This window comes from Eublepharis macularius, chromosome 1 (genome assembly GCF_028583425.1).
Source record: "Eublepharis macularius isolate TG4126 chromosome 1, MPM_Emac_v1.0, whole genome shotgun sequence".
Lineage (NCBI taxonomy): Eukaryota > Metazoa > Chordata > Lepidosauria > Squamata > Eublepharidae > Eublepharis > Eublepharis macularius.
In genome coordinates, this window is record NC_072790.1 from 196,569,295 (window position 1) to 196,587,132 (window position 17,838).

At 48.4% G+C, this 17,838-nt stretch overlaps 1 protein-coding gene across 1 annotated transcript in view; it reads left to right on the plus strand.

Moving 5' to 3' along the window:
* The window catches only part of MTA3 (metastasis associated 1 family member 3), a 201,412-nt gene that overhangs the window by 53,025 nt on the left and 130,549 nt on the right, over positions 1 to 17,838 (plus strand). The window contains 1 exon segment of the mRNA XM_054989242.1: positions 10,846 to 10,972. Coding sequence (XP_054845217.1) covers positions 10,846 to 10,972 — 127 coding nt within the window.

Below are 17,838 nucleotides of genomic sequence, written 5' to 3' on the forward strand. Positions count from 1 at the left end.
ACTCAGAGTGGGTGTGGGCTGCTCCAAGCTGTTTTTAGATAGGAAAAATAGGATTAACAAAGAATCTATCCTAGGGGTAAGATAAGCAGACACAACAGAAAGTTACAGGGGTATAGCTGAACTAATTAGCATCTGTAAGAGGTGGGACCAGCACTATTTCCCATCCATTATAAGGGCTAATACCTTTCTTGGATATTATTATACCTCTGTAACTTCCTATTGTATATGTTTATTTCCTCTGGGAATTCATATGCATACTCTAGTGGGTTTCTGAGTCCTTTGTAAAAGACATAATATGAGTTTTATATGTGCTATACAATCAATTACATTTTTATCCCAGTTTTCCTCTGAACAGTTTAAGAAGTGTACATTTTATCTTCCAAGCAGCTCTGTAAAGTAGACTAACCTGTGACCATCCTGTGGGAACTCAGTGAATTTCATGGCACATTATAGATTTGAATCAGAGTATCAGCATGTACGCATTTTGAGAACACTGATCTGGATGATCCAGGTTACCAAGCGCTGTGCTGGAACTGCTTCAGCATGATGCAATCCTATAAAGTTGTGATGCAGGTGAATATCACAATCATATGGGCATGGCTGATGAAATGAATATTTCCCACCTGATGTCTGGCCTTTCTCCCAACGGGGAAGCCTGTACTAAACTGGGAAAATGTGTGCTGCTCCGATTCCCTTGGAGTAAAGGTGGAATGAAAACGTATTAAATCGTGTCAGTAAATTCTGCTTGTGTTTGCAGTATTTACATGAATATAGCACCAGAGCGATGCTGGTCTCATGAGAACTAGAAGGGATATGTGCATTTGTTCACATCGTTCTGTAATAGAACTAAAATTCTGATCCTGATTTCAGAATGCAGCAACTTAAAAATGCATCCTTGTAAAGATTGGGGAGATATTTTACATTTTTTTCTAGGCATCATGCTTACATGATTTTTGTACAACCTAGGGATTGACCAAGCCATATTTCTCCAACCTCATCATAGCTCCTTTCCCCATCACTCCTGGGATCTACATTTCTTTTCCTTGGAAACAGGCTTTTGGTTGAATTATTAAAATGATGATATATTTGTTACATGCAACTGCATTTTATGTGGTATGAATGTTGGGCTCATATTCTTTAGGTTTCCTTTCTTCTTAGAGCCTCTTATGGCTAAATGGGAGAAATCTTCCATCCAGACTTTGGGAGTGGCTTTATTCTAGACACCTTATTTATTGTAAAGGATGAGAGCATGCTTCCCCCTCTTCCTTTAATAGATGGGCTAATTAAATGGGCAAGAAGATTAATTAATAAAAATATAGGTGTCATTAATTTTGAAATATAAAATAACTGAAGTTCTAGTGATCTCAGAAGAAAATGTTTGAATATATTTGAAACGCCAGTTAATGAGCTAGGGGGAAAGTTTTAGGTAATTATAATTTGTAAGGTTTTATGTATGTATTGAAAACATGGTTGGTTAGAAGAGCTAAAAGCAGAGTGTAAGCTAAAATAAAAATCACTGCAAGAAATTGACATTTGGGGGGATTTAAACATTAATGCTGATATGTGTTCATTTTTAAATAAATGCTGGGCATACAGATGTGGTCTGAATGAAGTTTCTGAATCTGTGTGTGTTGCCTGACAGCTCATTGTTGGAAAGCTTTACCTTTTCTATACTTATATATCAAGCTACAATTTATTACGTAAGACCATTGGTTCTTGCAGCCCAGTGTTGTTTGCGGAGGCTTGCAATGACTCTCCAGGACTTCCCTAGGATCCTTAAGCTGGAGAGTCTGATGACTGAACCTGTGATCTTTTGTGTGCAAAACACGTGCTCTGTTACTGTTCTGTTGCTTCCTTCCAAAGTTAAGATGTAGTCTTTGTGTTTGAATGTTCAGAGCATAAGGGTTTGTTGTATGAGTGGCAAAACCATCTAGCAGGAGGATCATGCCATATTTCCCAAATGTCAGTTTCATATGATAACAGCTGTTTCTCCATGACTGCCATAATATGTTTTGCCTCTCTCAAGTCCCTCACTTAAATTTATTTTAACAGTTGCATAGCTGTTTCTCCAAGACTTTGTTCTTTGCTTAATCCCTCTATCTGTTTATTTCATCATTTCCATTCAAGGTGGTCATTTTTTCCATTAAGCTGTTGGACAGTATACTCATTTTTCCTTCCTAGATGTCAAAAGACTTGCAGCCCAGCGATGAGGGGGCCGCCGGCCCAGGCGCGGAGCAGCGCAAATAAACACAAGAGACGAGAGCTGGGATTAAACAAGGCCACAACTTTATTGGTACAGTGACAAAGGAGCATTGGCCCGCATGGGGATCGGATCCCGCAATTGACTGACCCGCCTGCCAGTCAATCCCTCCGGCCCCCATGGCGCCGGCCGTGGGGGGGAAACCAAGGGATGGCCGTACGCGGGTCCAGTCGGGTGTACACCCCTCACTGTCCCCCGGCCATCAGGGAGCGCGCCCCTGTGGGCAGGGCCCCCGAGCTGGGCCCAGCCTTCTGGCTTCGCTCCCTGAATTCCTTATGGGAATCCCCTGTAAAAGGGGGGTTGATGAGGCCTCTGGCTCCATCTCCCCCCTGAGGGATCGGATCCCAATGCCAAACCGCCCACGAGTTGTGACAGAAAAGACAAAACCGAAATAACCAAGAAAAGGGGAGGGGGGAGGGACTTCGCACGCCCGGAGGAAGTGAGGGCCCCGGCCCGGCCGCCCCCAGCTAAATACCTGCTGGGCGGACCGGAGGGAGGACCGGGTCCCTCCGGTCCGCCCCCCGCGCCCCGCCCCGCCGGCCCAACCGCCCCGCGGCCGGCGCCGATTGGCCAGGCGGGGTTTGAATCTGATTGGCCGGGGCGCGGGGCAGCCGAGCCGGGGCGACGGCGCCGCGGCGCCCGCCCGCTTCCAGCCTGCGCCGGCGGCCCCTGCGGGCAGCAAACTGGCCGCCCGGGTAAGTCCGGGGGCCGCTGCTTGCAGCCCAGCGATGAGGGGGCTGCCGGCCCAGGCGCGGAGCGGCGCAAATAAACACAAGAGACGAGACCTGGGATTAAACAAGGCCACAACTTTATTGGTACAGTGACAAAGGAGCATTGGCCCGCATGGGGATCGGATCCCGCAATTGACTGACCCGCCTGCCAGTCAATCCCTCCGGCCCCCACGGCGCCGGCTGCGGGGGGGAAACCAAGGGATGGCCGTACGCGGGTCCAGTCGGGTGTACACCCCTCACTGTCCCCCGGCCACCAGGGAGCGCGCCCCTGTGGGCAGGGCCCCCGAGCTGGGCCCAGCCTTCTGGCTTCGCTCCCTGAATTCCTTATGGGAATCCCCTGTAAAAGGGGGGTTGATGAGGCCTCTGGCCCCATCTCCCCCCTGAGGGATCGGATCCCAATGCCAAACCGCCACAAGAGCCCCAAAGCGGCTCCCGCCAAAGCTCCTAGCACTGCAACCAACCGCGTAAGCCGTCCCGGATGTCCTGGAGCCACAGGTCCTGCCCCCAGCTGGACAGGTGCACCCCATCTGGGCGAAACAGCGCCTCTATCCTGAAGGAAATGTCCGGGTGGAGGACGACGGTCCTCCCGGCCTCCCCGATGTGGAGCTCCATGGCCCTGGCCAGTCTTTGCCGGATCCTGTCCACTTTCTCGGCGCTTCTCGCCCAACGCCAGCACCGTCGCTGCAGCAAGTCCGACCAAATGATGTGAGCCCTCGGGAAAAGCCCCCTGAGCAAATCCAGGTCCTTGATCATAGCCCGCTTCAGCTCCGGTCCCTCGCGGAGGCCCAGGTCATTCTCTCCTAGCTGGATAACCAGTGCATCCGGCGGCCTCCGCTGCGTGGCGTACTGCTGAAGCAGCGGAACTAGGCCCTCCCAGCGCATGCCCCTCACGCCGATCCAGGTAACCGTGATGCATGTGTCCAGGACGAGATGCCGCCCCCATCCAGATGCCGATGCGTATTTCCCGGCCCAGTGCACAATGCTGTGCCCACAGATCCAAACTTGCTTCCGGAGACCTGTTGAGTCAAAGCGAACAGACACAGTGTTACAAGGGGGTAGCCCGAGAAGGCCTGACATAGGAGCGAAAAGCTGAGGACCTCCACCGTCCAATGGCCTGAATCTCGGAGGGGGGGAGCCCTCCCGCGGCCGCTGCTGTGGCTGCCCCAATACGGAATGAGTGGGTCCCGAAGTCTGCTTGGGGGAGGCCAGCGCCCGCGAGGCAGGCCCGCAGCACAGCCGCGAACTGGAACCGCGAGACCGGGGAGGCGTCCCTGTGGATGAAGAGAGGGCCCGGCACACTGGGGCGGATGGCGAGGTAAGCCCGCGCATTCTTGACTGGGCACACTGCGGCCACCCCCGCGGGGTGGAGGGTAACGCTTGCCCCTTTGCCCAACTGGTCAGTCTTGGAGCGGCGGATTCTGATCTGCAGGACTCCCCGGGGGAAACTGATGTCCCCCCGGTCCAGGGCCCGGCCCGAGGAGTCGCCCCGGGAGGCACAAACCAGCTCCCCCACCCGGAGTGCCCCAAAGAAGGCCAGGGAGAAGGCTGAGCGGAATAAGATCGCCTCAAACTCGGAGTAGCAGACCTGGTGGGAGACGGCCATGATGTCCCTGAGGATGGCCAATGAGATGGGTCTCCTGCGATCGGGGAGGGGGGGAGCCAATCGCTTCCACCCCTCCACCCACCGTTTGGCTGTGAAGCAGTCGCACGGGTCCCCGAAGCCGCAGGCTTTACTAAAAAAGGAGACAGCGGCCAGGTCCCTGCGCATGGTGCTGGGAGCCCGTCCCAGCTCCCGCAGGTGGGCCAGGTAACGCAAAACCCATTCTGGTGACACCGGCCATGAGTGAGGCCCCCCACCCCCCCGGACGAAGGCCCAAAACCGATTCACGGCTGCCACGTAGGCCCGGAGGGTTGCCGGGGCTATGGAGCCGAATACTCCCTCCATCACTGTTTGTTGCCAACCCTCCACAGGTCCTCTGGGAACTCCTCTGGGGTGCGACGAGCTGCCGGTGCCAGGCTGAAGAACCTCTCCATCTGGAACCGAGATAATGCATCCGCAATGCCATTATCAACTCCTGCTACGTGGCGCTCTGAGAAGGTTATGTTAGCAGATAGACAAGAGAGAACAAAACGGCGTACCAGACGCATCACCCGCTCTGAGCGGGAGGACTGTCTGTTAATGACCCTGACCACCGCCTGGTTGTCGCACCAAAACATTACCCTGCTGTCCCTCAGCTGGTCCTTCCATATGGCCACGGCCACCATGATGGGGAACAACTCCAGGAAGGTGAGATCCCTGAGGATGCCCTCCCCCTCCCAGGCTGGAGGCCACCGCTGTGCGCACCACCGCCCCCTGAAATAGACCCCGAAGCCCAGGCTGCCAGAGGCGTCCGAGTGAACCTGCAGGGCTGACCCTAAGTCGATGGAGTCCTGCCACACAGAGACCCCATTGAAGTTTTCCAGGAAGTGCAGCCATACCCTGAGGTCCTCCTTGATGCCCTTTGTGAGCCTGATGTGGTGATGAGGGGAGGGGACCCCCCTGGTGGCATGTGCCAGCCTGGCACAAAAGGCCCTACCCGGGGAGACCACCCTGCATGCGAAGTTAAGGTGGCCGATTACAGACTGCAGTTCCCTGAGCGTGCATTTACTGCGCGTCAAGATGGCACCGAGCCTGGAGCGCAGGGCAGAGATCTTATCCGCCGGTAGGCGGGACAGCCCTGCCAAGGAATCCAGCTCTATCCCCAGGTATGTTAACTGGGGTGACGGGCCCTCAGTCTTTTCCCTGGCTAGAGGGACCCCCAGTTCCCCAGCCAAGGCCTGGAAAGCGCGGAGGCGGTCGGCGCAAGCCGACCCCCCGGGCGGGGCGCATATTAAGAACTCATCTAAATAGTGCGTGATGTGCGGGGCCCCCAGGCGCACCTTGGCGTCCCATTCCAGAAAGGTGCTAAAGGCCTCGAATGCTGCGCAGGCCACCGAGCAGCCCATAGGCATGGCCTTATCCACGAACCACTGCCCCTGAAACGTGATCCCCAGCAAGCAGAAGTCATCGGGGTGGACGGGCAGCAGCCTGAAGGCGGACTGTATATCGCATTTTGCCATAAGGGCACCGGGCCCGCAAGACCGGACCAGCCTGACCGCCTGGTCGAAGGAGGCGTACTTGACAGAACAGAACTCCTGGGGTATGGCATCGTTGACCGACGCACCCCGTGGGTAGGACAGATGATGGATTAGCCGATACTCCCCCGGGGCCTTCTTGGGGACCACCCCCAGGGGGGAAACCCTCAGGTTGGGTAAGGGAGGCTCGGAAAAGGGGCCCGCAACCCGCCCTGCTGCCACCTCCTTTGCCAGCTTAGCGGCGACCACGGCAGGCAGTTCCTTAGCGGATTTCAGGTTGCCTGCCGTGGTGGCCACCCGGGGGCCCGTGAATGGGATACGAAACCACTCCGTAAAACCCTCCGCCAGGTAGCGGGCAGCCCGCCTGAAAGGGTACCGTAGCAGGAGGGGGAGCAGGGCCCTAAGCTTAACTGGGGTAGGAGCCAGCCCCCCAATCCCACTTGGGGGATTACTTGGTGGTGGGCTGGGCGGCGGCCGCGCTGGATCCTCCCTCCTTGCGGGGGCCGCCCTGGGAGGACCTGCCTGACCAAAAGGGCTGAGGGGTCGCGTTGCCGCGTGGGCATGAGGGACGCGGGTGGGGGCCAAAACAGGAATCGCAGCTGTGGTCATATTTGCACCTGGAGCGCTGGCACCGGCCCTGGTTGTATTCCCAGCAGAGCCCCTTGCTCCTGTCCCTCCGACTCGATGCCTTCCACCCCCGAGGGGCCTCACCCCGGCTTCTGATATGCGGCCCAACCAGCCACAGCCACAGTTTCTGACTGATTAAGTCCCATCTGGCCCGTGGGTTGTGCGAGGCCCTCTTACGGAAGGCCTCGTCGTACTCTATCGCGGCCGCCTCCCCCGCTAGGGCCCTTGCCCTGAGAACGTTGCCCTGGTGGTTGGTCAGGTGCCAACCCCGTTCGGGATAGGCTGCCTGGACCACCCCCATGTAAACGGTGTAGCCCTCGAGCCAGTTACTAAATGACCGCTCCACTGCGTCCCCCTTTGGGGCCTTCCTGTCCCTTTTTGACGAGGGGGCACACTTGCCGTCCTCTGCCTCAGGCCTGATAAGGGCAAAGACATCCACATAATAGCCGTCTAGGATGCGTTCCCTGACTTTGCGAGATAGGTGGATGCCCGGTGGGTCCTCGTTGTCCGTAAAGGACGACCCGGCCCGCAATGGCTGCTGGGGCTGGCCGCCGGACCACACCTCGCAACCATCCCTGGACTCTCCAGCCAACCCCCTCCTGCGCTTTATGGCCCACTTTGGTAACCCAGGGGCATGCGCCGCGACCCCCCAATAATCCTCCCCCGCTGACTCATTGCCGGAGGAAGAGGACGTACCTGAGGATCCCTCGCTGTCTGTCTCGTCCCTCCTCCGACGTGACCGCTTCGCCTTGTGCCTCAGCTTCCTTCTCTTGCCCGCCTTCTGATGCTCTGGACTCCCGGATGTCTCCTCACCGGAGCTCGATGAGCCCTAGTCCCGCCTGCCCTTTCTACTGCCTCTTCCAAGACCTCTGGTTTCCCGGCTGCGGGCCTGCTCCTGGCCAGCAGAAGCCTGGGCAAGCATGCGGTTGGAGGACTCCATGCGCTCCACTTTGGATGCGAGGCTTTCTAGGGCCCTCGTGATGCTGTGCAGTGGGACCTCATCCCCTGAACCTGGCCCCCCAACCTCTGTCGGGCTCTTCCTGCTGGGCCTGCCCCTTGTAGGGGACACGGCCCTAGGCCCGCGCCCGCCAGGCCTGGGCAGGCACCTGGTTGTCTGAGGCCTCTGCCTCCCCACCCCCGCAGGCCTGGCCTCTGAGGGGCTCCTTTTGCTGTGCCGGCGTGGACTACCCGGCTCCCGGGGGGTCTCGCTGCGTGACCGCTGGGCAGGGCCAGATGAGAAGCTTGCTGCCGCGTGGGTCTCCCGAGCCCCTTCAGCTCGTTTTGCCCGCCCCCCTCCCCCTGCACCAGGGGCCTGTCGGGAAGGGGCTGCCCTCGGCCGGCTCTTCCCCGCCCCCCCTGAAGCCTTGCTGCGCCGCTGCGTGGGGGCTGATTGCCCCGACGCCCTCTTGGTGCTCTGCCTCGGCGCCATGCTCCGGTTCAGCCGGTCCAACCAGCCCCGCCGCACGTCCCTCGCCGTTCCTCTCGCCGGTCGCTGCGGGGGTCCTCTTCCTTCCTCCTAGGCTCACCGCTCCCGCGTCCGACGACTCTTCCTCCCGCTCGAAGCTCCGGCCGGCCTTGCCGCGTGCTCCCCAGTGATCTCAGCTCTGTCGCAGCACCGCAAGGCCAACCGCTCGCTTCGCACGCCCGGAGGAAGTGAGGGCCCCGGCCCGGCCGCCCCCAGCTAAATACCTGCTGGGCGGACCGGAGTTAGGACCGGGTCCCTCCGGTCCGCCCCCCGCGCCCCGCCTTGCCGGCCCAACCGCCCCGCGGCCGGCGCCGATTGGCCAGGCGGGGTTTGAATCTGATTGGCCGGGGCGCGGGGCAGCCGAGCCGGGGCGACGGCGCCGCGGCACCCGCCCGCTTCCAGCCTGCACCGGCGGCCCCCGCGGGCAGCAAACTGGCCGCCCAGGTAAGTCCCGGGGCCACTGCTTCACTGAACAGCAATTGAATTTCAACAAATCATACAAAGATTTAAAACGTGGCACCTTAAAAGACTAACACAGCGTATTCCAGTTTAATATTTTGTGAGTTAGGGCATCTAATGAAGTGAGCTGTGGCTCACAAAAGCTTATGATGGAATAAACTTCGTGGGTCTTTAAGGTACCTGCTGGATACTTTTTTTTTGTTGTTGCCGTGGACTAACATGGTTAACCATCAAGATACACAGAATTAGTTCTCATTAAGCTGAAGATCCTGTTTCATCCTTCTTAGGGCTGCAGGTTGTTGCTTATATCATTAAAACCATATTAACTGAAAATTAAAATCCCTATAAACTGAAAATCTAAAGTGTTAAAGAGAAAGCTAGGCTAGTACCTTAATTCTGGATTACATGTAAAAATTACTGTGTTGAATGAAATTTTGTAATCAGCTGTATGACCTTGACATGCAGACATTAGCTTTTACATTTATATATCCTGTTGAAATATCACTCCCAGGTATGGATCCCTGGTGGCCTTGGAGGTAGCACATGCATATCACATAGGCAGAGGGGAAAGATACGATTTTGGACTATACGCATTATCGGAGATTCAGAGGGCCCTTTGACCTGATATGAGCTCTTCACAGGTTTTTTTTTTTTGAGCAGCCCAAGCTCTGCTCATGACCTGAGTTTGATCTTGGAGGAAGCCGGGTTCAGGTAGTCGGCTCAAGGTTGACTCAGCCTTCTGTCCTTCTGAGGTCGGTAAAATGAGTACCCAGTTTCCTGGGGGAAAAGTGTAGGTGACTGGGGAAGGCAATGGCAAACCACCCCGTAAAAAGTCTGCCAAGAAACTGTCACGATGCAACATCCCCCATGGGTCAATAATGACTCAGTGCTTACCAGCGGGCTACCTTTACCTTTACCTATTCAATCATGTGAAGCCCCAGCTTCAAGTCTCAGGTTTGTACAGCCCAGACAGAAGTTTGCCACCTCAGTGAGTTTGTAAGTGTAGCTCTGAGTCTGCTCTCTACCACCACATTTCATTTTACCGGGTCGCCTTATCTCGTCATTAGCTTCCCAGTTTCATCCAAATTATTTATTGAGAGCTAAGTATCATGCAAATGGGTCCTAAACATTATATAAGCAGGTAGTATTTGGCTGGTAAAGAAGCTGCACGGGGGGAGATGTCCTGTGCTAGTAGATTTAATATATTTGGGCCAAAGCACACATTATTTGAGGGATCCGGGAGTGAATTCCTTTAACATTAAAAAGCCCTGATTTGGATTGGGACCATGGTATTTGGATTGGGATCGTTTGGATTGGAACCATGGTATTAATCCTTTCCCTCATGATATTTGCTGATAGATTTACTTTCTCCCAAGCTGCTGTTAGCTGTGGTAGGAGAGAAAAGGTAGCTGTTACTCTGATCAGGACTCTCTGTGGCTGCTTTTTATTAAAGAAAAATTCAGGATATCTGATCACATATCTCATACATGACATCTGTGATCAGTTTTTCCACTCAATCTCAGCCACGTAATGGCTTTACTACAGCTGTTGTTCCACATAGCTTTTGCTCAGGATTCCCATCATAGCCTTTTTATTGGCCAAAGAGGACCCATTCTTTTCCACCATCAGAAAAACTGATGGGATCCAACCCATGCCATTCACTCTTAATGTTTTGGTGCAATTAAAACAAGAAGAAACTCTATAATGTTAGGGATATATATGAATTTTATGTATCAATCCTCTTGCACCTGCAATCCTCTTGCACCTGCAATCCTCTTGCATGTGGTGACAAGTTTAGGAAATGTAATAAAATAATGCATTTCAATGTACATGCTTTAGATTTATGGTCTGTCACTTTGAATACTTTTTAGATGGGGGTCTAGTAAGTTAATATATAAATCATATCTGCCCAATAAAAGACTAATATTTTAGGGGGTGATGTGAATGAAGCCCTGCCCATGTAGGATAAATAGCAAAATCTTGTAAATGGAATTTTTTCCCCCTTAAAAGGCCATTTTCTTTACTGACCAAATTTGGTTGCTAGAAGGAACAAAGTATCCACTTATTTTTTAGAAATGAAAAAACCAGTTGTGTTAAAGCAAGAAGGGTAAGTCTTACAGGGGAAAACATCTGCCTGCAGTTGTGGGTTTAAAGATAATGTTAATCTTATTCTTTCTTCCTTTGTGCAGAAGAAGTTGAAGAAGAATGTGAAGCTCCTAAAGAGGTAGATTTGACTGATAAACAGAAACATCAGTTGAAACACAGAGAACTATTTCTATCTCGCCAGTATGAGTCTCTTCCTGCAACACATATCAGGTAAAAAGCAACTGAGAACATGAGTGGAATCAGGTTATGGATACAATGTCCTGGTTAAACTGTGCCTGCTGCCAGCTCCATGGAAACACATGTCACCTATTTATCCAATGGATTTCCATCCATGTCTTCCCTCATTTACCACCTTTCTGTGCATGTTTCCTTGATGGGAAAGGGCATTCCACCCCCCCTTGGATCAGCTGCCTGGCTAGGCAGCTGATCCAAGGGGATGGGAGCTCCTTTCCCCGCTGCTTCATAGCAACAGGGAAAGGGATATTTAAATGCCCCAGCCAGCTTCCATCAGCGGCTTGGCAAGTCGCTGATCCAAGGGGCAATGTGCCTCCCCCCCCCCCGTTTCACAGTGGTGGGGAAAGGGCATCCCTCCCTTCTATCAGCTGTCTACCCAGGGGATTTCCCTGCCAAACAGCTGGCCGCAGGGTTTAAATGCCCCTTTCCCTACCACTTGGTAGTGGCACGGAAAGGGGCATTTAAACCCCACCCGGCCCGGATCAGCTGCTTTGGATTTCTCCTCCAAACAGCTGATCCCGGGGTTTAAATACCCCTTTCCCTGCCACTTCACAGCATTAAATTTCCTGCCCCTGCTGCTTCGCAGCGGCCTGGAAAGAGACATTTAAACCACTTGACCAGAAGCTTCCCAAAGTGATATGAATTGCTTTGGGAAGCTTTAATTCGGGGTCCTGAATCTTTGCAAATTGGGTCCGATTCGAGTATTTTACCTGAATCGGAAACCTGAATCGCACACCCTAATCAGATGTCTGGTTATGTCCCAGGCAACTTTTCTTGGTCTCTGATGATTACTAATGTTGGGAAAGTTACAATTGTATTTTGGTGTGTAATTTTTTATTGCAGTTTTTGTAATGGGGACAGACAATACTAAATAATTTATATAACTGATGGTTGTGGCCCTGATCCGGTGAGCTACTTTCTGTAGCCTTGTGGTTTTCTGTGTCTGTGGCTTGTTGGATTATTTTGGAACAATAGGTCTTCTTTGCTGCCTCTAAGATTTCCTGAATTTTGGAAATAGCTTTATATATAATGCAGAGTACTCTGCTGTTCAGAAATGAAAGTCTTGCCATGTAGGATCTGTCAGATTTCCCCCCTCCCCTTTGCACTGGGACATTTGTGTAGTTAATTATGCAACATTGGTATTTGAGTTTGGTGGTGGGAGAAGTTTATTTATCTGAACACACTAAAAAAGATGAAAATAGTGAATAAATTGTTACCTGTGAACACTGACATGGAATGAAATAACTGTCTATCTCAGTGTGTTCTTTTCTGACTTTTAATAACCTTATTGCAATATGCATAGCATTTCCTAACTACTTTGTCACCTCAGAATAATTTTGTGAGGTAGGTATCTCTGAGTGAGAGTGACTGGTCTAAGTCACCAGTGACAGTGGTCACTAGTGAGCTTTATGAATGCTTAGGGATTTGAACCAGGGTCTGACTGCCTAAAGTTCCACAGTCTAGTCCAGGGGTCCCCAATCTTTATGAGCCTGTGGGCATCTTTGAAATTGTGACACAAGGTGGTGAGCACTGTGAGAGAAGTGGACAAAATTGCCCTCCTTCTCTCTTGTGTTATCGGAGCCACTTCAAGCTGCCCTCTTGTGTTATTGGAGCCACTTCAAGCTGGTGTAAGGGGCTTTGCATCAGTGGAATGGATGTATTGGGATCCAACACATTATCTTTAAAAAACTCTCTTAATTAAGTTAATTAATTCCATACTATATCAGACTAGTATCCATACTGTATCAGACCAGAAGTCCATTAAGTGCTGAGCATTGTTTCCAACTGTAGTCTGATAGATGCTTCTGGAAGTTTACAAGCAAGACAGAGTGTGGATTGCCATACTCAGTTCTTTATCCCCAGCATCTGGCCCTTGAGTGATACATCATCTCCTCATAACTCTGAGAATTAATATCACCCTTCCATTCAGAGTTTTGTTTAATTGATAATGTAAACAAACATGTTGACAGTCTGTAAGCATTTAGGGAAAAGATGAATAATTAAGCACTGAAATGTGATCACCATTAATTTCCTTTTGGCACAGTTTATAGACTAATACAGTAAAAATAATGTCTTACTGATATTATGAAGTCTCTTAGGACTTATTTGCCACTGTATTGAAAAATGCTTACTCATGTGATTATTAAAACTATCACAGTGAATGGGATATTATGAATATAAATCTGTTGTGAATACATTATAACATTCTACTTATTTATGAACTCTTCCAGGTTTTTCATTACTAGTGCAATTGTGGAAACTATGCTAATAGGATAGTTGTCATGCTATATGAGTTTGTGATTCACCATTGGTTAACTAACACCATTAATATATTTTCTGTAGTTATTTTGTTCTTAAATGTTTGCATTCTTTTTAAAATGCAAATTGTAATCTATGTTTGTTTACTATAATGTGGCCATGACTATGCTATGCCCCCATTTGGAATACTGTGTACAGTTCTGGTCCCTGTATTTCAAAAGAATATTGTAAATCTGTAAAAAGTACTGAGGAGGGCACCCAAGATGATTTAAGACTTTGGAGTATTTTTACTATGAGAAAGGCTGAAGATTCTTGGACATTCCTTTTATAAAAAAGGATGGCTTAGGTGGGACATGGGAGAGGTTTATAAAATTGTGTACGGGCTAGGGAAAGTAGATAGAAGTTCTTCTCCCGTTCCCAGGATACTGGAAGCTCCCGATCAGATCAGTAGACAGTTGGTTCAGGACAGACAAAAGGAAATGTTTCTTTACCCAATTCATAATTAATTGTGGAATTGAGGAAACCCAAGAAATTATGCAGAAGCAGAAGCATTCTTGCCTTAGGAATAGTTACTGCATTGTTTATTTATTTTTCCTTTCTTTTTGCATGAGTTTCCCTTGATATGACAAGCAATTGGTCAAACTACACATAGGCATGATTCAAAAGTAAAATAACTGAGATCCTCTCTTGCTGCATGTACCATGGAGACAGACCACTTATTAGAGGTACAGTTTCTCTGGCACAGTATACTTTTGGCTGCCGACCACAGTCTGGACATTATAGTTGGCAGTGGCACCAAGAATACAGAAACTGGCTGCCACTGCCTAGAGCTGGATTGATCACTTAAGTTACAATGCTGTCCTAAGCAGTGCTATTCCCCCATCTGAGTCCATAGACTTCAGTACTCAGGCTGTAATTCTGCTTAGAATAGCACCGTTAAAGTCTGTTTTCTTTGATAATAAGGAGTAAAGTAGGAAACTCTTTCATTTACAGACTTCCTCAGAGTTTTATTAATTTGGCAGGCTACATAATTGCTCTTGAACATCAAAATATTGAACATGAGATACAGTTCAGTCAGATTTAAATGCTTCATAGCTCCAAGTATTTTTGTAGGAAAGTTAGGTATGTACTTAATACTCTCTCATTGAAATAAATGGTATAGTCCTTAACAGTGCTCACCAAGTCCCTGTATTTTGTATGTATGATCTTCCGTTTTACTAGCATTTCCATTGCCCATTTTTGAAGGCCAATAATTTGTTGCTGAAATAAATGTTTGGTTTTCTGTACTTTCTGTTTCCAAACGTCCTGAATACAGTTTGGGACAAAATGTAGAAAACTATGGGAACTGGCTGAGATAAGTGCTTTTTATTTATTTATTTAAAAAGAGGTGTCATATGTAAGGGGATTTCCTCCCATTCCCCATTAGGACATGGAAGAGTCCCCAAAAGCTGCCAGTACTCAGTACCCTTGGCTGAAATAAATAGCCTGTATGTTCTGTGAGAACAGGAAATTTAATACACAAGCCTGCTTTTCTGATAGTAGGATTTCAGACGTTTAGGTTTGTTGAACTAAGCAACTAATGTTAAATATCTTTATTGTAAAATATCAAGAATCCATTCAAATGCTTGCATTTGCTGAAATACTTTCTAATGAGCAGGTAATAGTAATTATGTGTTTTAATTGAAACTTTGTGCAGGATAGACTAAGTAATATAATATCAAACTGAAACCTAGCAATTGGCTTACTGATTCGTATCCCCTCACGTTAATTCTAGAGTCTGATTGCGGCTTTGATGTTTAAACTTCTACTAACTAAGTCTATATATACCAAATGTTATGTTTTCCCATGACTTAGTATAATTGATTTTTAAGTCCACAAGAGACTTGTGATCGTTTTAGTCTGAGCTGCTGTGTACTTTGTGGCGTAGGACATCTGTGCTGAAGCCAACATTACTTAACTAAAACACAGATTTCAGTTAGAGATTTTTCTTCTATAACCTCTAGTAATCTGTTTTGCATGTTATTTGTCCTTGTTCCGGTTTTGTGTTTATACATCGAAAACTCAATAATAGTTGTCCAGATTTAAGATTTTCTTAGTATTCTTGTTTTGCAGCTGGTATCATGCTTTCTTAACTCCACTTAAGTCTGTACGCATCTATATCTGTACACATCTACCTGCTTTTCTCTTGTAAAATCATATCCTCCTGAAAAGTGTCCTCTGTGCCTTTATTTTGGAACCATTGATATGCAGATGAGTACTCAGAAGTCAGAAGTGCTGATTGGGTGGAGGGAGGGAGAAAATTTTGAAACGCTAAATATTGCCTCCAAGATTTATACTAGTTGCTATCACACTAGGACATGTGCTTCTCAGTGCAGTTCCAACCAGTTATATACCCTTCCAAGTCTGGTGCCCCTTCTGATTGGTAAGAACGTATTGCCTCTTTATTTGGAAGTCAGTTCAATTCAGCTCAGATTCTGCTTTTCCCTGAAATTTTCTTTTCGTTCAGTTGTTTACCAGCTAATTAGTTATTTTGTATGGCGCCATCTCTCTTCACAAACTGGATATTTATCAGTTCTTGTTCAGGGAAGGGGAGAAGGCCTAAGGTACTGCTTTTCACCTTGTAATTAAATTGTGTGCTTATTATTTTATTTTATCATAGTTAGAATTTTAATTAGTGCTATAATGATGCTAAAAATGAATGTTGCTTTGGCTACAAACTTAAAAGCGATACTCCACCCTCTGCTCCCACAGAAAGGATTGCTAATTAATAACTGATTCAGGAATATCACTAAAGGCTGTTGGATAACAGTATAGCATACAATAGAAAATAATTAAGCTGAAAGAAGAGGTGAAGGAGAGAAAGGTAAATGATAGTAACTTTCAGAAAATTCAGTGCTTGTTATTCACATTGAATAACTAGGATCAGCAATTCCATCTTATCTTTTAAAAATTCACAAATCAGGTCTGAAAAAAAAGAGATAGTGGGAAAAATATTGCAATATAATAGTTTGCTCATGATGTTCTCTGGATTCTCCAGTAGAACTCAGTGAATAAGTGGTGGCAATTCCAAGCTAAATGGCTAGTATTTTTAATCTGGTGGTATTATTCATATTGTGCCATCATAAGAAGAATCCTGCTGGATCAGACCGCTGGTTCATCTGTTCCAGACCCTTTTTTACACAGTGGCTAAGCAGTTAATCTGGAGCACCAGCAGACTGGGCATAGAGGCCAAGTCTTTCCCTTGATGCTGCCTCCTGGCCCTTGTATTCAGCGGTTTGCTGTCTCTGTATGTTGCACATGATGCTGTACCTGGTACCCACAAAAGAAAAACCCCTGCCTCAATAAACTTTTAACTATTTGACACAGGGAACACAGTAGGGGACTGAGGGAGGGGAATGAGAGTAAACAAGAAACCAAAGGAAGTGACAGTAGTGATCAGTTACTATGCTCATTGTAGGGGGTCAGTGTGGCAAGAGTCTTGGACTTGGGAGGTCCTGGGGAAGTAGCTGCTGTCAGAGGCTGAATGGGCAGCTTTATGTCTTAAAGTGCCAATAGGCCTAAAGGCAAAAGAGCTCTGTACTCAGCCTCAAATGGTTGCAGCCCATCCTGTATCTTTCTTAAGCTTTCCCTTCTTGTAGTTTTATAAAGGGAACTGCTTTCAAGCTTGGGGGCGGGGGATAGAGATGTGACTATGAAAAGCTCATCTTTGGGATAGTAACTGGGAAATCAGTTAAGAGCTGTGGTTAAGAGAAGTGCTTTTGGTTTGTTGTCAGCTCTGAATGGTAAGGCAGAGAAATGAGTGAGAGGCTTATCATGAGCTAACCAGTTCACTGAGTCATCCACTGTCATCAAATCTGTTTTGTCTAGATTGAGACTGTTTCTTTTTTAATATTAGAAATTTATTGACATTTTAAAATTAATTAAAAGAAACATTCAAAAAAGGCCATTGTTAAAAAAAATCAAAGAAATAAGAAAAAGAAAATACATAAATAGAAATACATAGTGATTTTCTCTTTGAAAAGGTATACAAATATTACATATTATGCACTAACTCTAAAATTGCCATAAATGAATACTTCTCCTTTCCATCTAAAGATTCTTTCCCTCTCCTTAGTCTTCAAAAACACAGATCATTAATTCATTCCTTTCTGTTTCACATGAAAAGTCTATAAGGGTCTTCCAGTTATCCAAATATTTATCTAATGTCTTTTCGGTGATCAAAGAAGTCAGATTGAGCCTCAGTTTCTTCATCCTCACATCTTCTCCAGACGCCCATTTAGGGCTTCGACTGCCTCACTGTTCCAGTTGAAGAAGTAGAAATAGATGATCACTCTGTTCCTCAGTGCTCCTGAAATCCTTCTCTGCCCTCTTTTCCTTGCAAGTATATTAACTTTTCAGCAAGTGATACCGTTTCTGGCACACAGAGATAGGCAGCCAGCATTCCAAGAACGGTTACATGAGCATTGGATAGCTAGCTGTTGGAATGAAGATGGAACATACCTTAAGCTCCCCATCTGGCCCCCCCCACCAAGTATTAACATTTGTGCATTTCTCTCTCTTTCTTCAAGCTGTTGATATTGAAG